The 26,290-nt window shown below is 38.3% G+C and overlaps 1 protein-coding gene across 2 annotated transcripts in view; it reads left to right on the forward strand.

The window, feature by feature from the left end:
* The first annotated feature begins 11,553 nt into the window (after positions 1 to 11,553).
* Positions 11,554 to 26,290, forward strand: part of A1CF (APOBEC1 complementation factor) — a 49,839-nt gene continuing 35,102 nt past the window's right edge. Inside the window, exon 1 of one of the 2 annotated variants that reach the window (XM_023744991.1) lies at positions 11,554 to 11,697. In XM_023744991.1, coding sequence (XP_023600759.1) covers positions 11,599 to 11,697 — 99 coding nt within the window. In that variant the 5' untranslated portion in view covers positions 11,554 to 11,598. The remainder of the gene's footprint in view (positions 11,698 to 26,290) is intronic. The other variant, XM_023744992.1, reaches the window with a different exon arrangement.

Consider the following 26,290-nt stretch of genomic DNA (forward strand, 5'->3'; position numbering starts at 1 on the left):
AAATAATTCTCTGTATTTGTGTAAATAGCAATTACTTTCTCCCAGTCCGTGGCTTCTTTTTAACTTTGCCATTATAGATGTTAGTAACTTTTGTGTAGTCAAATCTGTTCGTCTTTTATATTTATGGCTCTTGATATGCTTGGTTAGGAAGACCTTCTGCTTCACAAGACTACAAAAATATTCTCCCATATCATCTCCTAGTAGTTACACAATGGTTGTAAAGGCTAATTTTTCAATGCACTTAGAATTTGGGGGATATGTTGTAAGACGGCATGCCAACTTTATCTTTTTGTCAAATTGTGTAAGATATTTATATGATTTGAAATAGCACCTATGGGAAAATTCCAATATAAACAATACAGTGGGTCTAGATTTTTTTTCTATGTGTGTCTGGCCTTCTATCAGACATATGATAAATAAGCCTATCGATAATTTCATAAGTTTTCCATTTATCCTATGCTTCAAAAGGCTTTATGTAATAAAAGAATTATTTGTTTCTTAAATGATTTATACAATTTGCCTAATAAAACCATCTGGACCTTGTGTTATTTGAGAGGAGAGCATTGAATTTTTCAATATAGTATATTATTCAAATTTTTAATTTACCCTTGAGGTAATTTCAAGAATTCACACTTTTTTAGATAATTTACTACATATATTTTTCAATTTATTGATAAAAATACTTTTCTTTAAAAGTCTCTCAATCTGTGCTTATATTCCTTTTTTCCTCATTTTAAAAGTTCTCCTTCATACCTTGTCGAGATTGCCAGAGAAGCGTGCTAAGTTGCCAATCTTTTCAATCAGCTCTTACATTTATTTATCAAGCCTACAGATTTTTCTCTTTTTTTAATTTTATCTTTGACTTATTCTAATTTCTTTAGATAAGTGATCTGCAAACTGCGGCTCGGCAAACTGTGGCTCGCGAGCCACATGCAGCTCTTTGGCCCCTTGAGTGTGGCTCTTCCACAAAATACTGTACCAGCTCTTCCACAAAATACCGACTTCTGCGCATGGGCCACGAAGTTTCAGTCGCACTGTACGTGTGCCTCCGCACGTGGTATTTTGTGGAAGAGCCACACTCAAGGGGCCAAAGAGCTGCATGTGGCTCGCGAGCCGCAGTTTGCCGACCACGGCTTTAGTCTATTTTGTTCTTTTCCTAGTTTCTTTAGTTTAATGCTTAGTTATATTATATTCAGCATTTTTTTTGTTTTCTAATAAATGATACAGTTTCCTCATAAAAGAATCTTAGCCACATCTAATTATTTTTATATGACTTGTTATCATTGACATTTATTAATGTAATTTAACTTACCTTTTAATGATTAGAGTAAGAGTTGTATATTTGAGAAAGCTGAAAGTAGTTAAATAAGTAAGAATGATAACTATAATTTGTTAATCCATCACCTAGCTATAACTAGTTAGCCTTTTATAATCAAAGTCTTTAAAAATATAAAAATTAACACAAATGAAATCAGACTATGCCTTCTATTTTGTAGCCTTCCTTTCCTACTTGATTATATTTCATGAATTATCTAAATCATTACATATTCTACTATAACATTATTTTTTAAATATTTTTATTGATTTCAGAGAGGAAGGGAGAGGGAGAGAGAGAGAGAAACATCAATGATGAAAGAGAATCATTGATCAGCTGCCTCCTGTATGCCCCCTACTGGGGTTCGAGCCCACAACCTGGGCATGTGCTCTGACCAGGAATCAAACCATGACCTCCTGTTTCATAGGTCGACACTCAACCACTGAGCCACACTGGCCGGGCCATAACATCATTTGTATTGGCTGCAGTGTACCACTACTTAATTCAAATATTTCTTCAGCATTGAATATTTATGGTGTGTCTACTTTACATTACAACAGTAGAGGCTCCATGAGAGACAAACACACACTCAGGAACTTAAGGATTTTTCCAATCAAAAAATGAAACAGATATAATTAACTAGATTAATTATTAAAGCCATCTGAAAGAGGTTAAGATAATGCATTCAAAACTATCTCTCTATTCATCTCAGACAATTGCTAGAAGTGAAAATAACCATTCAGAGAACCACAGATGATGGCTCAGATGAGTCAACCACAGAAACAGATAAGGAACAAAAAAAGGAATATTTATTGAGCACGTTTGGTATACCAAACATTATGTTATGTGCTCTCATATTCAGTATCCATGATCTCATTTATTTAATCCTTTGTTTAAAACAAAACAAAACTTCAAGTTAGGTGTTAGTGCCCCTATTCTTTTCTTAAAATAGGAAACAGGATCTCACAATAGTACAAATCCTGGTGGCAGAACTAAAATTTAAATGCAAGCCTGTCCTTCCCTAAAACTGTGGAACAACGTAAGATAAATACATCTGCTGTGAATTTCATTTCTTTATTTTGGGCCCTTTGTGTTTTTATGGCTACATTTTGGAATTTTATGTATGCATATAGTCTGTTAATTGTGCTATGGTTCATGATGCATGACCAAATAAAGAACTAACACATTAATTCGCTTCCAAAATAAGCTCAAGACCAATTGCAAACATTTTTCTAAAGAGACTAATAGAGCTAATTTATACTTCTTTATCAAGTAAGGCAAAGTAATATTTCCTCAGCACCATTTAGGCAAATGTATAACTTAGGTTATAAATCCTTCACAAACCATTTCAATACGATCTGGAACTCCTTCCATGTAAAATTCCCAGGAGATACTAGAAGGCTCAAATTCATGATAAAACCACTTGTTGGTTTTATGCATGTTGCATAAGAGTCATGTCCAGCCTACATCATGCAACGTCGGTTCAGAATAACACATTGGGAAAGACTGGTTTGGAGAGGTCGCAATGGCAAACATTATCCATTTGCAGTGTGTGTGGGGCACACTGCTAGTGCAAGCCCTACCTTCTCCCTGCTCAATTACAGAAGAGCACCTCTCCTCTGCTTACAGAGCCAGAAACTGTCTTTCTGCCCTAGCCAGTGTGGTTCAGTTGGTTGAGCATCATCCTGTGCACCGAAAGGTTGCCGGTTTGATTCCCATCAGCTCACATAATCAGGTTGTGATTTCAATCCCTGGTCTGATCAATGTTTCTCTCTCACGTTGAAGTTTCTCTCTCTTTCTCTCTCCCTCTCCCTTCCTCTCTCTAAAATCAATAAAAATATTTTTTCAAAAAGAAAAGAAACAGTCTTTCTTCCCATTGGGTTTCCCTATTTATCCTCTGTAGAAAAAATAATCAAATGAAATAAGTAATATAGAAACTATAATATTAACAAAATTACTTCACTTCCTAACTCTAAATCATCTTAGATTTAGTATCCACTAAATGATATGTAGTGGATATTAAATTAATGTGTGTTGACCTTTTGGTTAAAGTTAAGAATGATTACTTTATTTAATTTTTAACCATGAGATCTAACTTCAGCTCTCTGTCTTTATCCTTCAGCATCTTTTGTGTTCTTCTCTGTCTGTCATTCACGATTGCCATTTCTGCTTGGCTTTTCCAAACAATTCTTTCTTCACCCTTTAAGTGTGAAGAAAGAATGGACTTCTCTTACCTTTGCATCATGGACTTCTCTTACCTTTGTCTCATGTCTTGCCCAATTTACTATGTTGAGAGATTTTTTTAAAAAATACAGAAACTTGTTTTCCCACTTTTTCTATTCCCCTCGCTGCCTACTTGGGTTCCATTAGACTAGGGCATGAAAATCTGCCAGGATTGCCATAACTTCAGGCGAATCTACATAATAAATACCACTCAAAATCCTCTCCTCTTTCCCTTCCACAACTATAATATTAACAAAATTACTTCACTTCCTTACTCTAAATCATCTTGTGCAGTGCCTGATATGTGTGGGACCAATTTTTATGGACAAAAAAAAAGTGCTTTTCCTCTTCAGAGATCAGGGTTATAATTAAAGAGTAGCACATGATATACCCCTGATGGGACTAGATTTGGAAATGTCGGATTTAAAAAGCCTCCCATCTGATTCTCTCTTCCAGCTTTCTTCTTATCTCTGTTTCCCTGACAACCTGAGCCAGGACCCACTGGTTCCTGAGGGCCTCAGGGTCAAAAGTCAGGAACAGTAGCTCTGACCTTGCCCAACAGTGAACTCTGGAAATTTCTATTGAGTATTCTCAATCAAGTGCTGAGGTGAGCTGTTCATTCTGCTCCACCTGTGATTTCAGGAAGGCAGAAATCATGAACCCCCGATAACTTCTAGCTCCTTCTTTTTCTTGACCACAGAGGCACTAAAGTTGCAGCTATAAAACCAAAAACATGTTAAGAAGAAAAAAAGTAAAGGCAAATGTCAACTCTATTTTTCAATCTCTTTGCTTTCCTAAAATTTTACTCTTCTGTCTCACACAAAAGTGATAACATATTCATAAATGCAGAAAAACCTTTCAAGTCACTTTCTCACATGAAGCAAGTTTATTCCAGGATAGAATTTTCTGGAAGTGACTACAACAAGAATACTAAGTATTAGGAGATCAGATGCAGATTCATTTTATTGTAATTTCTCAAATGCTGATCCAAAGTCTCCCTTTTCTTCCACATGTATTTATTGAGCACTTAACACATGTCAGTCTAATCATTCTGGGCAAACAAAGATCAGTATAGTAAGTCCTCACTTAACATCATGGATAGGTTCTTGGAAACTGTGATTTTATACAAAATGACTTACAATGGAACCAATTTTACCACAGGCTAATTGATATAAACAAGAGTTGTAAATTCCCACAGCATATTTCTGGTCACAAAAGCAACCAAACTTCTAAATAAATCCCCAACCCTTCTAATAGTAAACATAGAAATAAATGTAAGTTACATTGCAATCAAGTCTAGAAGAATCAAGTCTAGAAGTCTAGTTAATACAGTGGAGAGAGGAGATGTGAGAAAGGAAGGGAAGGTCATTCCAAGCAGAGAGCCCTAAATTATCAGAAAGGATGGTAATCACCAGGGTATATGAATGACATTGGAAGGGATTCTAGGATCTAGCCCTGAAGAAACAGGGTATCATGCCAAGGACTTGGGACTTGATTCTCCCTTCCCTGCAAGTAATTCTACACCTTGGAATTAGAGATTAATTAGAATCATAATTAAAATAATAGCCAACACTTACTGGGAAGTTATTAAATACCAGGAACCACTTTAAATGTATTTTAAGTGTATTCATATTTAATCCTCATACCAACCCTGTGAAGTAGACACTATTATCACCCTAATTTTATATGTAAGGAAACTGAGGCTCAGAGAGTTTCCCTTGGGATAGAGGCAGAAGAACAAAAGATGGGAACATTTTTATATAGCACCTATGGTGGTGAGTATAAATTTGAACAAAGTATTCCTTTGCTATGAAAAAAGCACTGTCTTAGAGGATGGGGAAACATTGACCACAGATTAATAAAAATTAGTAGAGCTAAAGGAGACCCCCTGGTTTTTCACATCATTATCCCTGCCCTCACACCATTTTCAGAGTGAACATAAGAAGAAGGAGAAGAAAGAAAATTATACAAGGAAGTGCTGTCTTCTCCTGCAGGCCCTTTCTGGGATTCCTCCACTGCTTTTCTCCTCCAACATCATTTTAGTAGTAACAATAGTAAGTCATGTCATGTCGACATGCTTGCGTAGGCAAGACCTAAAGTAAACACTTCATGGGTGTTTTCTCATCTGATCTTCACAGCAGCATGGTTCACAGCCTGCTTGTTAGCCAGTTCACAAGGAAGGAAACTGATGCTTGGGTAGGGGTGGGGTGGTATCCTCATTATTTTCTGTAATATTGCCTGTGACCTTACTCCATCCAACTTTCATTCCTTTGCCCCTTTCTTCTCTCAGCCACTCTCATCTACATAACAGTATTGTTCCACCAGTCAGTGGAATTTTTTACTGAAGAATCTCTGAATTGAGAAGCTGAGGTGCTTGGTGATCATGTTGCCTCTCTATTCTTCCTTTTTATATTTTATATGCCTATGCTGATCACTATATACCTATGCCTAGCACTTACTATATACCAGGAAATCGTCCGCCATCCATTCAATATATTGACTCATGCAATACAAAGACCCTCAGAGAAATAAATACCATTACCTCCTAAGCCAAGGACACTGAGACACCAAGAGGGGAAGGAACTTTCCCAGAATACACAGTAAGAGTCAGAATGAGGATCTGAACCCAGAATGTCCTGCTCTGGGATCGATGTTCCTATTCAGGCTTCATCTTACACGACTTAGCAGGATTAGCACACCTGATCACTCAATTGTTCCCCCAAATCCTTTCTTCACTTGGCTTCCAATCCACCTTACTCACCTGGTTCTTGTCCTACCTTTCTGGCTATCCCACCCCATTCTCCTTTGCTAGTTCCTCCATGTCTCCCTGACTTCCAAAAGCTGGAGTGCCCCAGAGATCAGTCCTTGGACCTGTTTTCTACACTCAGTCCTTAGATGACCTCATCCAATGTTACAGCTTAAATAGCTCTATGTAAATAGCTTACAAATCAATATGTCCTGTCTGGAACTCTCCCGTAAAATTCAGACTCATATATCTAACTGTCCACTCAACCTCTCTACTAATGGCTATCTAATGGCATCTCAAAATCAGCGTGCCTATGGCTGATTACTGCTCCTCTTCCATGAACTTGCTGCTCCCAAACTCAGTTAATGACAACTCTGTTCTTCCAGTTGTCTAGGCCAAAAATTGGGATGTCAACCGTGACTCCTCATTTTTTCTCAGAACGCATTCATCTGAAAACTATATCTAAGATTTGACCATTTTTCATCACCTCTCCCCACTATCACAAGATAATAGTCCAAGCCATGATTATCTTGCCTAGATGTTGCAATAATTTTTAACTGGTCTCTCTGCTTCTCCCCTTCACTCCCCTGGCAACTTGAGTGAGAGGAGTGGGGCACCACCTTGAATGTAAAATTTAAGAAATATCAAAACAAATGACATTTTAATGTAATATTCTAAACATACGTTTGTATTGATTTCAGAGAGGAAGGCAGAGGGAAAGAGAGATAGAAACATCAATGATGAGAGAGAATCATTGATCATATGCCTCCTGCAAACCCCACACTGGGGATCGAGCCCACAACCTGGGCAAGTGACCTGACCAGGAATCAAACCGTGACCTCCTAGCTCATAGATCGACGCTCAACCACTGAGCCATGCTGGCCGGGCTGTAATATTTTTTAAAAAATCATAATTGCCGAAACCGGTTTGGCTCAGTGGATAGAGCGTCGGCCTGCGGACTGAAGGGTCCCAGGTTCGATTCCGGTCAAGGGCATGTACCTTGGTTGCGGGCACATCCCCAGTGGGAGATGTGCAGGAGGCAGCTGATCGATGTTTCTCTCTCATCGATGTTTCTAACTCTCTATCTCTCTCCCTTCCTCTGTAAAAAATCAATAAAATATATTTAAAAAAAATAAAAACTCATAATTTAAACTAGCAAATTTTTAAATAAAAACAGGACCTGTGTTTGCATTACTCACCTCCTTTTCCTCACCTTAGTCCCGGTGCCACTTGACTCCCTTCAATGTTCTCTCAACAGTTACAGTGATTCTGTTAAAACTTAAGTAAAATCTTGTCAATTGTCTGGCTTCACTTCTCAGAGCAAAATCCAAAGCCCTTCTCATGATGGACTAGTAGAAGGTCCTACATGACCTGGTCCACCATTATCTCCCAAACCCCAACTCCCACTTCTCTCCTCATGTACTCAGCTTCATCTCCACATGGGCCTCCTCACTATCTCACCAGCAAGCCCCAGCACCTGCCAGGCCCGCTGCCTTGAATGCTCTCTCCCATATACATCCCTCACTTCACCCAGTTCTCTTCCCAAATTCACTCTATCTAAACCATACTATCTGAAAATGTCATCCCCCCACACTACATATTTCACTTTATATTCCTCTTCCACTTTTTATTTTTTGTCCACAGAAATTATCATAAGCACACTGTATATATCACTAATTTGTTTATTGTCATAACCACTTTACAACTCCATCAACTACTATAAAGCTGAGTTTTTAGGGAGAGAGGGGTTTGTGTTGTTCTCTGTTATATCCCTGTGTCTCAAAAATTGCTTGGATAATAGTAGGTACTCAGTAAATAATTTTTGAATGAATAGTGATAAATAGTCATGAATGCTTTCCTTTAGCTCCAATGGTCTTAAAGCCTGCTATATATAGGTTGTGAATCTATTGCCTCAATAAATTACATCAGGAACTATCTGTAAAATGCAGTTGTCTAAGATCTGAAGAATTCACAATTAATATGTGCTAAATTAGATAACATATTGCAAAACCTTTGTTTCAAATTGACCAATTTTTGAAACAAAAGTTTGACTTGCCTAAAAAAATATTTATCTGGGATTCAAGTTCAATGTTGGGAGAGCGATTTGTTTTTGAAGATCAAGTTTCTCTTACGGCAATTTCTGAATTTTATTTCAATGTTCTGATTTCCAATGACTTGACATTATATTAAGATGCCATACAGATTTTCTTAATAATTTCAGAGTGAATCTAAATGTAATCAAAAGGCCTTTCTGATGTGAAATATCTTTGATCCCCTTTGCTAATTATTAACCAAAACTAAAGATAGGTGTTGTAAATAAAACTTGTTTCACCATGAACTGTTATCTTTTGATAGAAAAGATGAAGTTCAGAAAGAACAAATCTACAACTTGGCCAAAAAACAACAGACTTTGCCTGCAAACATCTGTAAGACACTCATGACTAACCTCATCAGACCCAAGTCCATTTATGGCCTCTTTGCTTTGGCAGGTTAAATTCAGCACTGTGGGAGAGTTTGAGAGTGTCCCGATGAAAAAAACAATTTTAGTAACATTTGGGAACAGGGCAAGAATTAGATTTTGTCTTAAAAACTAATTTTCTTTATAAATCTTCAAAATCCTTTTTGTAGTTTTATGTTTTTAAGAGGATTTATATTTTTTGTAGAGGTTTTATGACTGTATTCACCAGCAGGTTGGGATTATAGAGTGAAAACAGGTCTTGTTTCCCCCTACCTTGTAGTGTCCAGAGAAAGAGTGTTTATACTATAAATGTGTCTATAAAGTTACATGGCCCTCCCTGGATTGCTACACATAGACCAAATCACCACTGTCATTCATAAAGACTCCCTTCAATTTGTTGTAGTCAAGATGTGAAGTTAGGATTTCTTTTTCTCTTTAAAGCACTACAGTTTGCAAAGTACAGATACAGAAAGGGGTATGTTAGCCTGCTGCCCATAAAACTCAATGCCCTAAAACTGGGCAGGGGATGGGGCTGACATACAGACAGCACTAAGGAAATACTCCTAAAGAGAGTGAGTGAGTGAAGACTTAATTGACCTGGGTCAGAAGCAAGCAAGATTAGAAAGGGCAAGGGCGAGAATGGCCATGCTTATGTGAAGAGCATAAAACTGTCTGTCCCTATAACAGCTAATGGGTATTATCTTTCTGGAATCTCATTATTTCTTTCCTTTGGTTTTCTTTTCTTTTTTTTAATATATTTTATTGATTTTTTACAGAGAGGAAGAGAGAAGGAGAGGGATAGAGAGTTAGAAACATCGATGAGAGAGAAACATCGATCAGCTGCCTCCTGCACACTCCCTACTGGGGATGTGGCTGCAACCAAGGTACATGCCCTTGACCAGAATCGAACCCAGGACCCTTCAGTCCTCAGGCCGATGCTCTATCCACTGAGCCAAACCGGTTAGGGGCTTTGGTTTTCTTAACTTTATTGAAAATGTTGTTTTCTAAATGATGCTCATCTAATAGTTTGGGCATTTTTAATTCTACTATTTTAATATATTTTAATTCTACATTTTGCTGAAATGATCACCTCAGGTTCTTCATATTTTTCCTTTTTTTTGTCACCTATATTTTGGCCCAGTTTTCTATTCATTAATGGTTCATTCATTTCAAATATTTATTTTATTCTTCATTCATTGGGAATTTTTCAATGACAACCAAAATCAGTATAGTATATCTCAATGTGCAGGACAGAAAAAAATTTTAAAGGGCCTAGAGAAGTGGTTCTCAACCTGTGGGTCGCGACCCCTATGGGGGTCGAACGACCCTTTCATAGGGGTCACCTAAGACCATCGGAAAACACATATATAATTACATATTGTTTTTGTGATTAATCACTATGCTTTAATTATGTTCAATTTGTAACAATGAAATTGCGGGTCACCACAACATGAGGAACTGTACTAAAGGGTTGCGGCATTAGGAAGGTTGAGAACCACTGGCCTAGAGTCAAACACATTAGATTTGCATTTGATTCAAACCATCATAAAACACGTTTCCACTGTCTTGGTTGGCAGAGCACATTAAGCAGAGTGGAAACCCACCACAGAACCTTCACTGAGCCATTCACGCTCTAACCCAGCAGGTGCGCTCTGATTATGCACGTGGGAGACTTCAGAACCTCAACCACTATAGCAGGGACCTTCAGCACGGCCATATCCTTGCCCTGGAAACCTGTGAATCACAACAACCATCACATTGAAATGGGTTCAAGTCTGTGCCCAAACAGAAAGCATAGACTTTAATAAAATGCTGAAATTGTACCTTCATATCTACATAAACCCAGACATAAATAAACTTCCATAGTTTTAGATTTTTACAAACGGCTTTATGTCCTCTACTGAGTGGTCTGTGTGGTACATGATCCAGATGTTAGCAAGCCCTTTCAACATCACTCAAAAGGATCTATTATTGTTTTGTTAAAACCCAGGTGACATTTTTATTACATAAAGTAGTTTGCACGAGGAATTCTGTATTTGCCCCCAGTGAATTCTGTTCTAGAAATTTATCTTTGGCGAATCTATATATATAAAAGCCTAAGCAACCATTATGACCGGTCCACCAAACAACCCATCAACTGGTCAACCAGTCGCTATGACGACACACTGACTATCAGGGAGGAGACACTCAATGCAGGAGCTGCCCCCTGGTGGTCAGTACGCTCCCACAGCCAACCTCCTGCAGTCCCTCCCCACTGGCCAGCCGGCTCTGATCAGCCCCAATTGGCCTGATCACTGGCCAGGCCAAGGGACCACACCCATGCACGAATTCGTGTACTGTGCCTCTAGTAAGTAGATAAATGTCTTAGTTAAACACACAGAATAGATAAATGAAGCTAACACTCTTAGGATCCTGATACCTTATTCTAGTTGACCGATTTAGTAATAGTGCCCTCCTTCTCACATCTGTAAGGACCATTCTGCATATTCTTTTAATTGACAAGAGCTAATTTGTATCTGAGCATTTGGTGACATTCGCAGGTCACTGGATTGAGAATTACTGATCTGCATTCTAATTGGAGACGGGATACTACTCATTTTTGACTTCTAAATTTCAGCTAAAATTGAACATTTTTTTTAAATCTCTTCCTTAATGAGGATATGTAACTGGCCTTGTTTGTGTGTGGCTGTTAGTTGCTCTAACCCGATGTCTCATTTGCAGAGAATGTTTCCTAAAGATGTCCTTCATGAAAAGGACAAGTTTGGACTTGGCAACAGCAATTTACTTAATTTATCTTAAATTTGGTTTCAGTGAGCAACCCTAATTAACCTGATTTTTTGCTGATAATCACTCTCAATGGAATCAAATCACAAATCCGGGGATGGATTGAGCGGCACCCAGAAGGAAGCAGCCCTTCGCGCACTGGTCCAGCGCACAGGATATAGCCTGGTCCAGGTAGGAACTTCTTATGACGTCTGCTGAGACCCACAGAATTCAGTGCTGAGACATTGTACTCACAGTGGGAATATGAGTGGTCCTGAGATGCAAACTGGGAACAGTCAGTCATATAGCTCTTTAGGTGGGGGAGGAAGTTGCATCATTTCAGTTTTGTAGGTGACCCTACAGGTGGTGTTCTCTCTACGCTGGGTTATCAACTCAACCGTAACTTATCATTTGAAAGCAGAATCAGTATCCACAGTCATAGAGACTATCACAGTTTTTAAAGGGAGTATTAGTATATGAAAAGGCAGCTGGAATTTGCCACCCAAAGCTGTCAGTGAAGTAGAACCAGACCGGTGTCTTAAGAATCATCAGAAAACAGACTACCTAGGCACTAACCAGAGAGAACATTGCAAATGTAGAAGGACTTCTAGGTGTGGGATTGAAGGACTGACTGTCTGGTCAGCCTAACTATTCCAGTTATTTCTCTTAACATCTACTCAATAGTTTAGGACAATATAATAAATTTTCTCCATGTTCATCATTTTGAAAAAAAATTCTAAATTATCTATTTATAGACGTTAAGAATTACCTGTATATAATTATCTTTATGATAACCTCCTTTAGAGAGCTTTTGCTACCTTCAAAAGCAAGCTAGTATTAAACATAAATGATCTTATTTGAAGAAATAATGTTCCTCTTTTTACAGTGAGGCAGAGTATTGTAATTCTCAGCGATTCAATTGTCTTTCACACCCACATAATTTTCCAACTTAACCAAAACTGTGTTGTTATAAATACCAATGTCTATGTGGATAACAATAAAATAGTCAACAGTGTCTCTTTATTACATGGTCCTTTGTCAGATTATCGCAAAATGTACTACATTCAGTTTTCAATTAATCTTATAAGTCATGGCATGTTTTGTTCTAGATAATATAATGCTCAACATTGTTTCTAATTCTTCTTCCTAATGAGAAGTGTTTAGTTAGGCTTAAGATTTCAGAAAATATTATTTCATGATAGACTTTTCAAAGTTTCATTTAAGTCAAGGGCAAGGGAGATACTAATGTATTATTAGGAGTTTTTTCATTCATTCAAAAATATATATGATATACTTACTGTGTTTTCTAGACATTGTGGATACAATTATTAAATAAAACAAAAATCATTGCCCTTAGGTGCTTAAATAGCTAGCTAGCACTTATTAAATGTGAGACATTGTACTTATTGCTGTATGTATATTAACTCAATATTCATAATAATCCTATACCAGTATTATCCCCACTTCACAGAAAGCACAAAGCGGTTAAACATCCCACTTAAGGCTCTGCAGTCTCAAGCTGGGTTCTTAGCCTCCAAACTGTTCTGCTAAATTACATTTCCACTAGACCAGTAGAGAGGAGCTGACTGGGCAGGGCCTACCATGCCACCGTAGGGCATTCAGAATTTATCCTTTGTGCAAAGGAATGTTATTAAAGGGTCCTAAGCAGGGAATAACTTACAAGGATTCCTCTGGCTGGTTGAGGAGAATGGGTCACTGGGCATCCAGAATTCAAACAGGAAACCAGTTAGGAATTCAGATGGTATTCCAGATCAGGCCTGGGCTAGGGGCATTCTTTCATTTAATCTTTTCAATTCTGTGAGGTGGAGATTGATGCCCACATTTTATAGATGAGGGGAAGGTTGGATATTTGGAAGCTTTGAAGACCTCAAAGCCAGTACCCTTTCTGTCCAACATCTGATTCAGCTGAATTTCTAACTCCAGGTCTTATATTTGGGTATTTAATGGTACCTGAAATGCATGTATTCTCTCACCATGAAGTAGAGAATATCCTATTTCACAAATGAAGTAACCAAGGCTTAGAGGCCATGACTTGGTCTGTTCAACGCCCCCTTCCCTGAGTTTCTGCGGGAGCCCACATGCCCCCTGCTCCCCACACATCTCTCTGAGGCCTTTCTAAAACACATTTCACTGTGTGGCTCAGAGGCCAAAAACATTTTATTTTTAATCCTCACCAAGGATATTTTTCCCATTGATTTTTAGATAGAGTGGAAGGAAGGAGGGGAGAGAGAGATATAAATATGTAAGAGAGACACATCAATCGGTTGCCTCTCACCCGTGTCCCAACAAGGATGGGGATGGGATCGAACGTGCAACTGAGGTACATGCCCTTGACTGGGGATCAAACCCACAACCCTTCAGTCTGCAGGCCTACACTCTAACCACTGAGGAAAACCAGCCAGGGCTCAAAAACCTTTCAGTGGTACATTACCATTTAGATAATTCAAGTGCCATGGCACTGAATCTAGAGTCCTCTGATCCCCAAAACATCTATACTCCATGCTTGATCCCTCAGTCTACCTGGGACACGTCTACTCATTTTTTCAAGACCAAACTGGTGTTGCCCATCAGATCCTTTCCTGTCTAGCAAGTCAAGTGCTGTCTTGTCAGTGTTCCCACAGAATCTTTCAACATGGCTTGAGCAGACTGTAACGGACAGAGCACCTATGGCCCTTCTCTCCGAGTGGGGAAGGCTCATTGTAGTAGAGTGTTCCCATTCTGTCTGTATGGACTGGCTGCTGGTGGAGGGCTCCCTGGGGTTGGCCAGGCTCTGGGGAGAGGGAAAGAGCCTCTAGTCCAGCTCTGTTGACTGTGGTCTGCCAACCACAGCCGTGGCCTGGGCACTAATATGTCTTGTACTTTGAAAAAATTCTGGAACTTCTTCCTTCCTTGCTGTTTTTTGACTGTTTTTTGAGGTCCAAGAGAATCCCTGCTGTTTTCTGTTTATACATTGTGTCTAACAATAAAGCAAGAGGGAAAATATCCTGTTGGGTGGCATGGGGGCAGGGCTTAGGCAGCGGTTCTCAACCTGTGGGTCGCGACCCCTTTAGCGGTCGAATGACCCTTTCACAGGGATCGCCTAAGACCATCCTGCATATCAGATATTTACATTACAATTCATAACAGTAGCAACATTACAGTTATGAAGTAGCAACGAAAATAATTTTATGGTTGGGTCACAACATGAGGAACTGTATTTAAAGGGCCAGAAGGTTGAGAACCAATGGCTTAGGGTGTGTCTGAGCCCTCTGGGACTAAGGACACCACTGCAACTCTGGGTGGTGCCGATTCTGTCCTCTCCCTGGGAGGCCACATCCACACCGGCAGTTACGTGTGGAAGACTCCACCTCCGTCTGGTTCAGTGATGCTCACTAGGTCCCAGGCCCTCTCCAGGGCACAGGAGCCATAAGCAGAAAGGAGACGGATGGTTAAAAGTTCCCTCCTCCCATCCCGGCTCCCTTCAGGACTACAATAGAGGAAAAGGAAAGTAGCGACCCATGTCACTGATCCTCTCCCAGCTGCCCTGGCCCTGATGCAACAATACATGGCATTTACCAAAGCATGTCTGAGTAACACTAAGCTGGTAAGGACAGCAAACTACCCGTCAGAAGGAGGAGTCATACATTCTGGTAAATTTATGTAGCAAGTATAAAACTGTAGCCTGAAAACGAATAACCTAGAACCACCAGAATGAAAGTCAAAAACAAATGGTGGAGTAAAATAAAGAAAATCGTATAAAATATACACAGTGTGACACCAATTGTATAAAGTTTAAAAAATGCAAAATATGTTACAGTCCTTAGAGATGTGAGCAGCTGGGTATAAACTAATAAAGAGAAGCAAGAAACATATAAAAAAGGAAAAAGAAAGATTGCCTGCCATCAGGAGCGTGCGAGAGCCTGCCTCTCTCTCTTATGTCTCCATTTCAGTTGGCTGCTCCCCACGGGGCCCACGGTGGGGGCGCAGCCCCTTGACCTTGCCTGCACATCTCAGTGTATTGAAAGGATATTCACAGGAGCTCATGCCTGGTGAGATCATGGCAATCCATGGCTTGGCGCCGGCTGGAAAGAGCTGTTCGTTTTTTAATACTTAATAAAAGTCAAATTCGTCTAGATGTTTTTATCTCCAAATTCAATGTACTTTAACATTAATGACTGATTGAAAAATTTTTGTGCAGACTTCTCCCACATAAAGTCCTATTTTATAATTCATAGAGAAAATTCTATAGAGTTTACAGTCTGCAAAACGGATACCCTCAGAATAATTTTTTAGCAGCTGATTAGTACAGTTGAGTAGTGGGGATTTTCTCCTTTTCTAGTCAACCCTTCCATAGATGTCATAAAGTCAAATATTGTTCTTAAGTATTTTTTAAACGTCTTTGTATCTGAAACATTCATGCAAGGACAGTAGTATGGGAAAGCGCCTAAACCCTTTTGAAAAGCAACTTGCCAATATTGATATATGAGTATTCCCCTTCTGTAAGCAAATCTCTAATGATCCAGAACATAATGATAGAAATGTGTATAAGCCTAGTCTGACATTATTTATAATGCCTCCACAATCAACCCTAAATGAATAAAAGGAAGGAAATTAATAAATAAGGTCTGAATATATAATCAGTATCTTCATGGAGCAGACTTTTATGAGAAATAATCCTAAAACAATATAAATTGTCCATTTAATTTTATTCTTGTCTCTGGTTCTTCCTTTTCCCCCAGATAAAACTCAAGGCAAGTCTCATTACTTTCCTGGCAACTTTCGGGTAATAAAAGAATGTCCACTAAATAATGAGGCCTAGTCCAGTATAATAAAAACAACTTTATTCAAAGTTACAGCCACTTCCCTTTCCCACCGACGTGGAGGTGGAGTTCGATTTCTTTTCTGTTTTCCTCCTTTATGCTTTCAGAAGCTTAGTTTTCTACGCCAGTTTGCTAACTTAATTCCTGACTCAAAGCACAAGGGAGGGATGAAAGCAAAGGAGAAGGGACAGAAAAGTTGTGAACTTGACTGATACTGACATTGGGCTGTCTGGGCCTGGCAGGTGTGTAAAGCCCGTGGGATACATGCAGTGGTTCTCACCCTTCCTAATGCCGACCCTTTCATACAGTTCCTCATGTGGTGGTGACCCCCAACCATAAAATTATTTTCGTTGCTACTTCGTAACTGTAATGTTGCTACTGTTATGAATCGTAATGTAAATATCTGATATGCAGGATGTATTTAGGCGACCCCTGTGAAAGGGTCGTTTGACCCCCAAAGGGGTCGTGACCCACAGGTTGAGAACCGCTGCTTTATAGGATCCCCAGAGACATTCTTAATTCCATGGCTGGGGATCTCTCACCTGGCTACACTCTCCTCTGGCTGGCCACTGTCCTAAGCCTCAGCCTCCTGCTGCAGAGCTTTTGAAACTCTAAGCAGCTCTCTTGGAGATGGAAAACAACCCCCGATTCCAACATATGGCCAAACTCCAGTCCCTGGAAACACACACACTCTCTGACCCAGCAAACTCGAGAAGTGTGAATGACACAAGGACCCAGTCTGCTTCTTGCCGAAATCACAGCAGCAGGCCAGCCCACTGCCCTCCAGCGGCTCTCAGCAGGCAGTTAGACCCGCCAGCCGGTGTGTTCCCAGAAGCAGAGAACACCCACCAAGCTCTCAGAGTGGTTTCCTCGCACCCCTCTCTCGGGCCTTCGGTAAGTTGAATATCACCTTGCAATTCCTTCCAGTTAGGGGTAACTAGGCTTCACAACATACCAGCAGTGGTCTCCAAATATCTTTGAATAAGCTCCACAAACTCCTCTCAAACGCTTCAATTTCATTTCTAAACTGGAGCGTAGAAGGAGGCCGTGGGGGTGTTCAGTTAAGAATGAAAAACAGTTAAATAGTTTTCTCTACATCTTTGCCCTGTTCAGTGGTCCAGTGACCTGGCTTCCTATCCAAATCAGAGGCCAAAGGAGACCCTCGTTATCGAATATCCTGTAACAAATGAACTTGTATTCAGTCACCATGTGATCATTTGAAACAGTCTGCAGGACAGAAAATTCTAACATTATTACAGCTCTGTAAAAAGCTTACAAATAATTTTTTTTAAAAAAAAAGAGAGACTCAAGCAGCCCTGGAGATCATTTTACAAACCTAATGTTATGATTTAAGAACATCTGCATTACAGCCCTGGCTGGCAATGCTCAATGATTAGCACATCGGCCGGGTCAAGAGCAAGTACCTGGGTTGCAGGTTCGATCCCCACTTCCCAGTCAGGGTGCCTGTGGGAGACAAAAAATCAATGTGTCTCTCGCACATCAATGTTTCTTTCTCTCCTCTCTCTCTCTCTCTCTCTCCCTCTCCCCCTCCTTTTCACTCTCTCTAAAAATCAATGGGAAAAAATATCCTTGGGTGAGGTATAAAAAACAAAAAAGAGCATCTGCATTATAAAGGAAAAGGCTTTATCATTTAAAATGTTTTCAAATAAAATACCCCTAAAAATACAGGGTCAATCTGTATATTACTTTGATCTTATACATATATTCAATTACATTGAGAAAATGTTAATAAGGATTTAGATCACACATTAATAACAATAACAAAATAATAGTAAACATTTATTGGGCACATATTCTAACTGCTTCGTGTATATTAATTCATTTAATCCTTAACACCATGAGGTGACTACTATGTCATCATCAATTTCCAGATAAAGAAAACAAGGTACAAGGAGGTTAAGTAACTTGTCCAAGGTTTAAAGGCTATAGTTCCAGTGCTACTGGCCCACATTTCTGACCAGATTTACAAAAACAAGAGCTGCTATAATCTTTTCTTTAAAATTGCAATTTTAGAGGTGAGCCTGTTAGGGCATTCTGAAAATATTGTGTTGAGCCTAAACGTTGTAACATGATTCACTTTAAATAATACTTATTTGTTGGCAGAATGACTATTAGATCAGAAATTCTCCAATGTAGAAAGCTAAAATTCTAAAACCTAGTTATCTAGATCTAAGTCCTCTATTCAAGATGTAAATATGCACATAACTTTGGTTCAATCATTATTTTAAATAATTCTTTATTGTTGAAAGTATTGCATATGTCCCCTTCCTCCCCCCCCCTATTAACCCCCTTCAGGGCCCCCCCCCTCGCTTTAGGGTGCTGAAGGCCTGGTTCAATCATTTTTAACAAACTAGAAAGTCTCTGCTGATTTTGGCTGCAAAGTATTGAAAACCACCCAAGACTTCAAATCAGAGACTGACAGAGACTGGTCTCTACCACACATCCAAATCATGTGGTCTTGAACATGTCCTTTAACCCTGCAGAGCTTAATTTCCCACCAGACTGGCTGGGCCATATTCCCACTCCATAAGCCATGATTTTGTGATTCTATCTGCTCAGTCTAATCATTAATCAGCAAACTGTACTAACTGATTGGAAAAGGAGACCAACAGGTATCGAAACACAGCCTCAACCTCTTTGTAATTTAGGAAACATCTTTTAGCCTTCTCTATATTTCATTCTTCCTACTCTGGTTTGGAGGAAAGATTAATATTATTATCAAAAAAGGGGGGCAGCATCAAGTTTACTTTTTTTAAAAAAAATTCTCTGTACAAAAATGAAAACAAACGTCTTAAGCCAATTCAAGGAGCATACCCATAAAGTGATCTTTTCAAATTTTATGGTATTCACTAAGCTAGGGTTTGAAAGATTTACATTACAGTCTGATATTGAATGTTGAATACTTGCAAAACAAGAATTTAAAAAAAATAGAGGGTGATTAATTTGTGCTCGCTTATCACTAGCAAGACAAATACAGCTGTCAAAAATAGAATTTTGCAGGTTACTTAATAACGTGAGCCAGCCTGATACAACAATACCTACTTGTTTGAAAATATACTTTGTGATATCATCTTTAAATAATTGGGTCATTGTGGGCAATGATAGCTGAAAATTACTTCAGAGAGTAAAACAAACAATGCAATAAATAATATTTATTTCATAAATATTATTAATACAAATTGTGTGGCCCTGGCCAGTATGGCTCAGTCGGTTGGGGGTCATCCCCTGCACTGGAAGGCTGCCTGCTCGATTCCTGGTCAGGGCACATGGCAAAGTTGCAGACTTGATCCCCAGTAGGGGGCATGCAGGAGGCAGCCGATGGATGTTTCATTCTCACATTGACATTTCTCTCTCTCTCTCCCTCTCTAAAAAAAAAAAAGTCAGTAAAAACAAAATCTTAAAAAAAAATGTGTGATGTCGACAAGTTAGCTTTCAACTTCATAGCTTGCCTTATGCCACATAGAAATATTTTGGAAGTAAGCGTGCTGCAGTGCTAACTTGTAAAAAGTCTTTGTGTCCAGGCAATGGGATTATGTGTAGTGCTCTCTTTCCCTACTTTTTAATTCTGAACTGTACTTCCCAGATTTGCTAAAACTAGTATATATTTCTTTGAGAGTCAAAGAAAAAAAATCACATTGTGATGATTCTTTCCTCATGAAGCATCAATGATGTGGGTCAAACACTCTGTGACAGGTGATGCTCCTTCCATCTGAAATCTTCTCATTAAAACTAGACAAAGGGAAAGGGGGGTAAGGGGCAGGTGGAGGTGGGCAAAGGAGGGACACGGGGACGGAAAGAGACTTTTCTTGGGGTGATGGGCACACAAATACCCAGTGCAGATGATGTTTGATTGATTTGTACAGTTGAAACTTGTATGCTTTGGTGAACTAATCTCACCCCAATAAATTCAATTAAAAAACTAGGCAAATGTTATATGTTTTATTGATTTTAGAGAGAGAGGAAGGGAGAGTGAGAGAAATATTGATCAGTTGCCTCCAAATGCAACCTGAGGGGACCAAACTAAGTAATCTGGTCATAGGTCTTTCTCGAGAATCAAACCAGGGACATTTCAGTGCATGGGACAATGCTCAACCAGCTGAGCCACACCGGTCAAGGCACAAATAGATTGTTTATAGATATATTTTCAGAAAACTTTCCACCCAGTGTGGGGTCAGTTTACATTAACTATAAATCTACTACTACTACTAAAGCTAAATATATGTTTAATAAACATCACCCTGAAATAGTCTGAATATATTTTTAAAGTAGACTCAGAATACTTATAATTTTAAATTATTTAAAATATGGTGTGTATTAGCGCTGTTTTTCCAGTTACCCTATTGATAATCTATTTTCTAAAAAATAATTCAACACAATAAATTTTTGTCAGTCGGACAGTGCCATTGCTTTCTTTTTTAAAAAAAAAATTGTTAAGCTTTAATTTTAGCTTTCAGATACATTAAATGTCATTAATTTATATTAGACTATGAATGTACTCCATCAAATTTATCATAATTGGAGTTTTTGAAATACCAAATATGCATTTTGCACTGCTTTTGCAATTTGTAGCTTTAAACTTTTTTATTTATCTGTATTGTTGAAAGTATTACAGATGTCCCCTTTTCTTTTCCCATTGGCCCCCTCCATCTCACCCCTCATCCCTCCTCTCCCCCACCTTCACCACACTATTATATGTGTCCATGGGTTATGCATACATGCATATAAATTTTTTGGTTAATATCTTTTCACCCACCCCCACCTTCTCGCTGAGATTCAACAGTCTGTTCCATGCTTCTATGTTTCTGGATCTATTTTGTTCATTAGATTCCACATGCGTGAGATCATGTGATACTTGTCTTTCTCTGAATGGCTTTATTTTGCTTAGCATAAAACTCTCCAGGTCCCTCCATGCTGCTATTGTTTTCTTAATCCAATGGTTGTCCTTGGTAAACTTAATCACTTTTTGTTTTTCTGTTTTGTTTCCTTAGTCCCTATTATTGAACACAATGCATTGATACTAGGCCTTGACATGATACATTTAAAATAGTAGCAATGAGGATGAATTTATCCAAAATTTAAAATGCATCAAATGCGCAATACAGATGTGGGTGCTACCTCTTAGAGGCTTAAACCTGACCATACTGTGACCTAAGGTCTAAATATATAAGGATGTTCATGATAGTGAAATTTATGATGTTTAAAAATGAAACATATTCTGAATGCCCAATAAAATATTACTAATTACAGAAAATCCTTATATTTTCAAATTATACAGCCATGTAAAACTCTGATTTCAAACAAAGACATGGAGAAATATCTAAATTTTATGTTTACTTCAAAATCAGAATGTAAAATTTATATAAACTTCCAAGTAATATTTTAAGAAGTTATTCACACAGTAAAAAATATTGAAAAATAATAAAATGTAAATCTCCGATTTGGAATAAGTTTTTCTTGTTTGATACTCTTTTTTTCCCCCAAATGTCTTTTTTTAAAGATAATTTTTTAATTAAAAGTGCTGAAGAAATGACAACCATTATATATAAGAATGTTATTTTCCAAACTTCCTGTAATGATGTGGATTATTTTTTATAAGGAAAAATCTCCAAGTTAAAAAAAAATTCTAAGGAGCATACATTTAAGAGAAGAAAACATGGGAAATTTTAATAGATAACACTGTATTACTAAAGTTGGATAATAGGTACCGGGTTCATTAGGCTATTCTTTCTCATTCTTTATATGTTTGAATATAGTTTATTTCGGAGTTAGAATAGCCCCATAGTTATACAATTCAAAAGAGACATAAGCTAGAGGTCTGCAAACAATGACCCAAGATTTAAATGTGGCTACAGTTTGTTTTTGTAGTGACTGTAGGCTCTGAATGTTTTTCACATTTTTAAAGGGCTATTTTTTTTGAAAGCCTAAAATGTCAACTAGCTGGCCTTTTACAGAAAAAGTTTGCTGACCACAGCCCTAACCCTTAATCTATTACTCTATGTTAGAAGCTAACCCACAGTTTTTAAAGAAAATTTCTTATTAGTGCTTAACCAAAATGTTTGTAAAATGCACAACACCTTTGAGCAGTGAAGACAGTATGTCTTAAGTTCTAAGATCCATTAAGACTCACAGCAGATAAAGAAAATAAGTGGGCTTCATCCTTCTCTTCCTTTTTGAATTGGCCATCAGCCTCGATTCCCTCAAACTAGGAACAAAATTTCTAGTCTTTAATTCCTACTCCTCAAATTTTGTTTTCTATGCATGTTCCTTTAAATGGCATTTCAATGCAACCACATTATTTTATTCTAATTCGTTCAATTCCTCAGTGAATATGTGCAAGTCATAGGTACAGAGGGTGGTGCTAGACCGACATAAATCGGATTAGGATACACTCCCCTCTTCTAAGGGTACCCCAAATTAAGTTAAATCCCCCATCTCTCTGGTTTGGTACTTTAGGAATTTTATGTAGGCATTTCTCAAATTGCAATATTTCCCCCTACAAGTAATGCAATAAAAACAAGTAACTTAGGAACCTCAGTGTTTACAATCAGCTTTATCTAGATTAGCTCCGGATGAGGCAGATGGAAAAACACTGTGGCACTGACATTCTTTTCCAACCACCACCCAAAAATCCTAGGGACAGAAATAGGAATTGGACTTCATGGTAAAATATAGCTCCTGGGTCCCATATTTTCTTCCACTGCCTGTTCTCACCACCTGCCCACGTCCCTGCTATCCCAGGACTTAGGTCATTCACCAAGTGCATGAATACCAATTCTTTAAATGGGTAGACTAAGCAGGAGAACAGGATGGGATGAGCAAATCATCACAGGCACGTGTTTCCCTAAGCTCATCACCCCAGCCACCCACAGGCCAGCTTTGTTTTAAAGCTCTTAAGGAGCTTTGCTTCTACGAGCCGGAAATGCCACCGCCTGGTGTGGGAGACTCCACATGAAGGAACCGGCCTGTGAATGCTTTTGTGGAGATGTGTGTGCCTGACATGGGATGGGAACTGCAGCATCCCAAGCAATAGGAATTCCTCCCAGGAGCTCTTTTCCAACAGCAATGAACTTCTCCTCGAATAGCCTAAATACCAGTAGACAGTTGGCTTTCTATAAGGTCTTCAAAATAAAGTTCAAAATCTTTGCAAGCTATGCGGTTCCCCCAAAACTAGAAGCACATGCAGTTTTCTGCTTTATCCGCCTAAAAATCAGTGTGGACTTCATGACTCAAAAACAAAAAAAAAAAGCATGGACTGCTCTTCTGCACTTTAGACTTTGCTTGCAGGCAAGTTCAGGATTTTTTTAAAGTGTTACCTCTTTGTTTAATATAGTGCAGAACCAAAAATAAGTGACTCTACATCTTCAGAACCTAAAAGCTTGCCCCTGTGAGATGCAAAGACAGCTTTCTCACAGACTAAGGAGGGGGAAAGTGACATCACAGAGCCATACAATTAAGAATGTGCAAGGACTTCAACTGGCATCTTTTTTAGCACTGTTGCAGAGGTGCCTGGAGAGAGCTGCGATGAGTTATACAATATTAAATAACTTTGAATTTCATACTGAGAAAAGTATTCCATTTTTAATTGTTTTGAATACTCAGATGAAGAAAGTCCGTGGCTGGAGGTATGCCTTAAATACCTCTCCAGGCCCTGCTAAGCTTTTCAACATAGAGAGCAGGACTGGGGCTCAGCTTTTAGTAGATAACAATGTCTACCTAAAATTTAATCATGATTTCCATCTTTTGTAATTGCTTTTATTACTACCTTCTATTTGTGGAAAAGGATACTGATACTCTACTTATAAGAATGATATACATTTTCTTTTCTGCATACATGTCTTTAAGTAGTTCATGAAATAGGTGCTATTTGGATATGCAATTAAAGATACTTTGATTTTTTTAAATCTTTATAATATTTTTTAAGGATCCTATTGACAAACTCACAAAACATAAAATAACCATTTTCCCACCTTTTAATATGGTGTCAAGGTCTGCCTCCTAACACCCTCACAAAACCTTTGCAATCACTGGCATCCATATTGCATATGCCTTGCAAATATTGTAGAAAAAAATACTAATAAGATTGATGCCCACTTCCATAGTATATAAGTTAAATAAACTCTGCTTTCTAAAAAATCCCCAGTCTAAAATAGATTTACCAACATTAAGTCAGTGATCTTAACAGAATATAAAGGTGAACAAACTAAATACACAAGACAGATAATTATCTATTATAAATGAATATTCCCCATAGCCCTGTCTATTGTCCTCAGGCAAAAAAAAAATGTCATAAGCAGAACCAAGGTAAAAATCACATCTAAGACTCCTTTTGGAACATCTTATTTAAGGTCTTTTAGACTTGCCTTGGACCCTACCACATAATGAGATATATAGGTGTGATGCAGATGAAAAGTCATAAAATATTAATGTCTAATAAGGATTTTTATTTACTCTTACAAACCAATAACTGGGAAAATACACTGTTAATTCATGAACTGCAATAGATTAGAGTCCAGAGAGACATTCTCAATGCATCAGCACCACCCACTGTAAGAACAGTCCCCATGAGTTTGCCTTAGAATCACTGTTCTGACTATGGCCCTGGTGACTGGCATGCTTCTGAAGGCTAGAAATGCCACCTGGTCTGGGTATATTGCCCAGCACCTGAGAGAACAGGAGCAGAAATAAATTCATAGTCACTGGAAAATGGATAGAACACCTGAAAGCAGATTAGGAAGGGAAGATACCCAGTTTCTTCCCTCTGGGCAAGGGAAACAACAACAACAACAAAGAACCAAAGAGAACCATAAAGATGATTACATATTTAGAATATAAAATTCCCAAAGAACCATTAAAAGAATTGAAATTACTACTCATGAAAAAAAAAGGCAACCAGACTGAATGGGGGTTCATTCATTAATGTCCTTCCAGTTTATGAATGAACTCATTTATGGTAGACAACAAACCATCTGGTCTTCATGTTGAACCAAAAAGTAGGTGTAACACACAGCATACAGAATCATGAGGCTGGTAAGTGTGAAAGCCATCATGACTTTTGAACAATATATATACCATAAAGTTTACGAGATCAATAATCTTAGGAGCTTTGTTCTAGTGTTGTTTGTAATAAATTAAACCAGTGTGACTTCAGACAACTCACATAATTTCTCTGAACTCAGTTTCCTCAACTGTACAATGAACATATTGGGTTAAAATAAAAACAAGAGAAGAATATTGTCATGACTACAAGCATGGACTCAGGATTCAAAAAACTGTCTTTGTCATTTACTGCTTGTACAAATCTGGGCACATTATGTGCCTTGGAATCCTCATCTATAAATGGAAAGTAAGTAGCATCATCCACATACCATCAACTAACCATATTGAGAAAATTAAATAAGTTAATACGTGAAAAACACTTAGCACAGTGCCCAACTCAATTAGGGTTAGCTGTTGTTTTAGCAGGGTTTTGTTTGGGGTTTTTTGTGGGGGGAGGGGGGTTGGGAGATTTCCTGCTATAGTTAGTATTATGTGCAAGTAGTAGAAGCTAATTTTGGTTGATTACGCAGAAAAGGGGTTTATTAAAAGGATATTGGTTCACAGAAACAATTGATTTCAAGAACCAGATTCAAAGATAAGCTTTTAGAAATGAACCCCAAATATCACAAATCTTGAATGATATGAAAATGCATCCACAATCACAGAATGCTCAAAACTACAGTTTGTGTTATTCCAATTTCTGTACCAGAACTCAATTTTTCTTTATTCTAACTATGGCTGTCCCAGCTGCAAGGGGAACTAGAAAATCAACTGTCTGGCCTTTTAAAATCTTGTAGAAGGCTGTTCTGCCCAGACTCTCCAGATGTATAAAAAAAAAAATCAGATGCCAGGTGGCCAAAATGAACTCAATCTGTTTGACTTTTACGCTAAGATTTATTGCTTAGAGT

The sequence above is a fragment of the Myotis lucifugus genome, unplaced genomic scaffold (assembly GCF_000147115.1).
Source record: "Myotis lucifugus unplaced genomic scaffold, Myoluc2.0 scaffold_506, whole genome shotgun sequence".
Lineage (NCBI taxonomy): Eukaryota > Metazoa > Chordata > Mammalia > Chiroptera > Vespertilionidae > Myotis > Myotis lucifugus.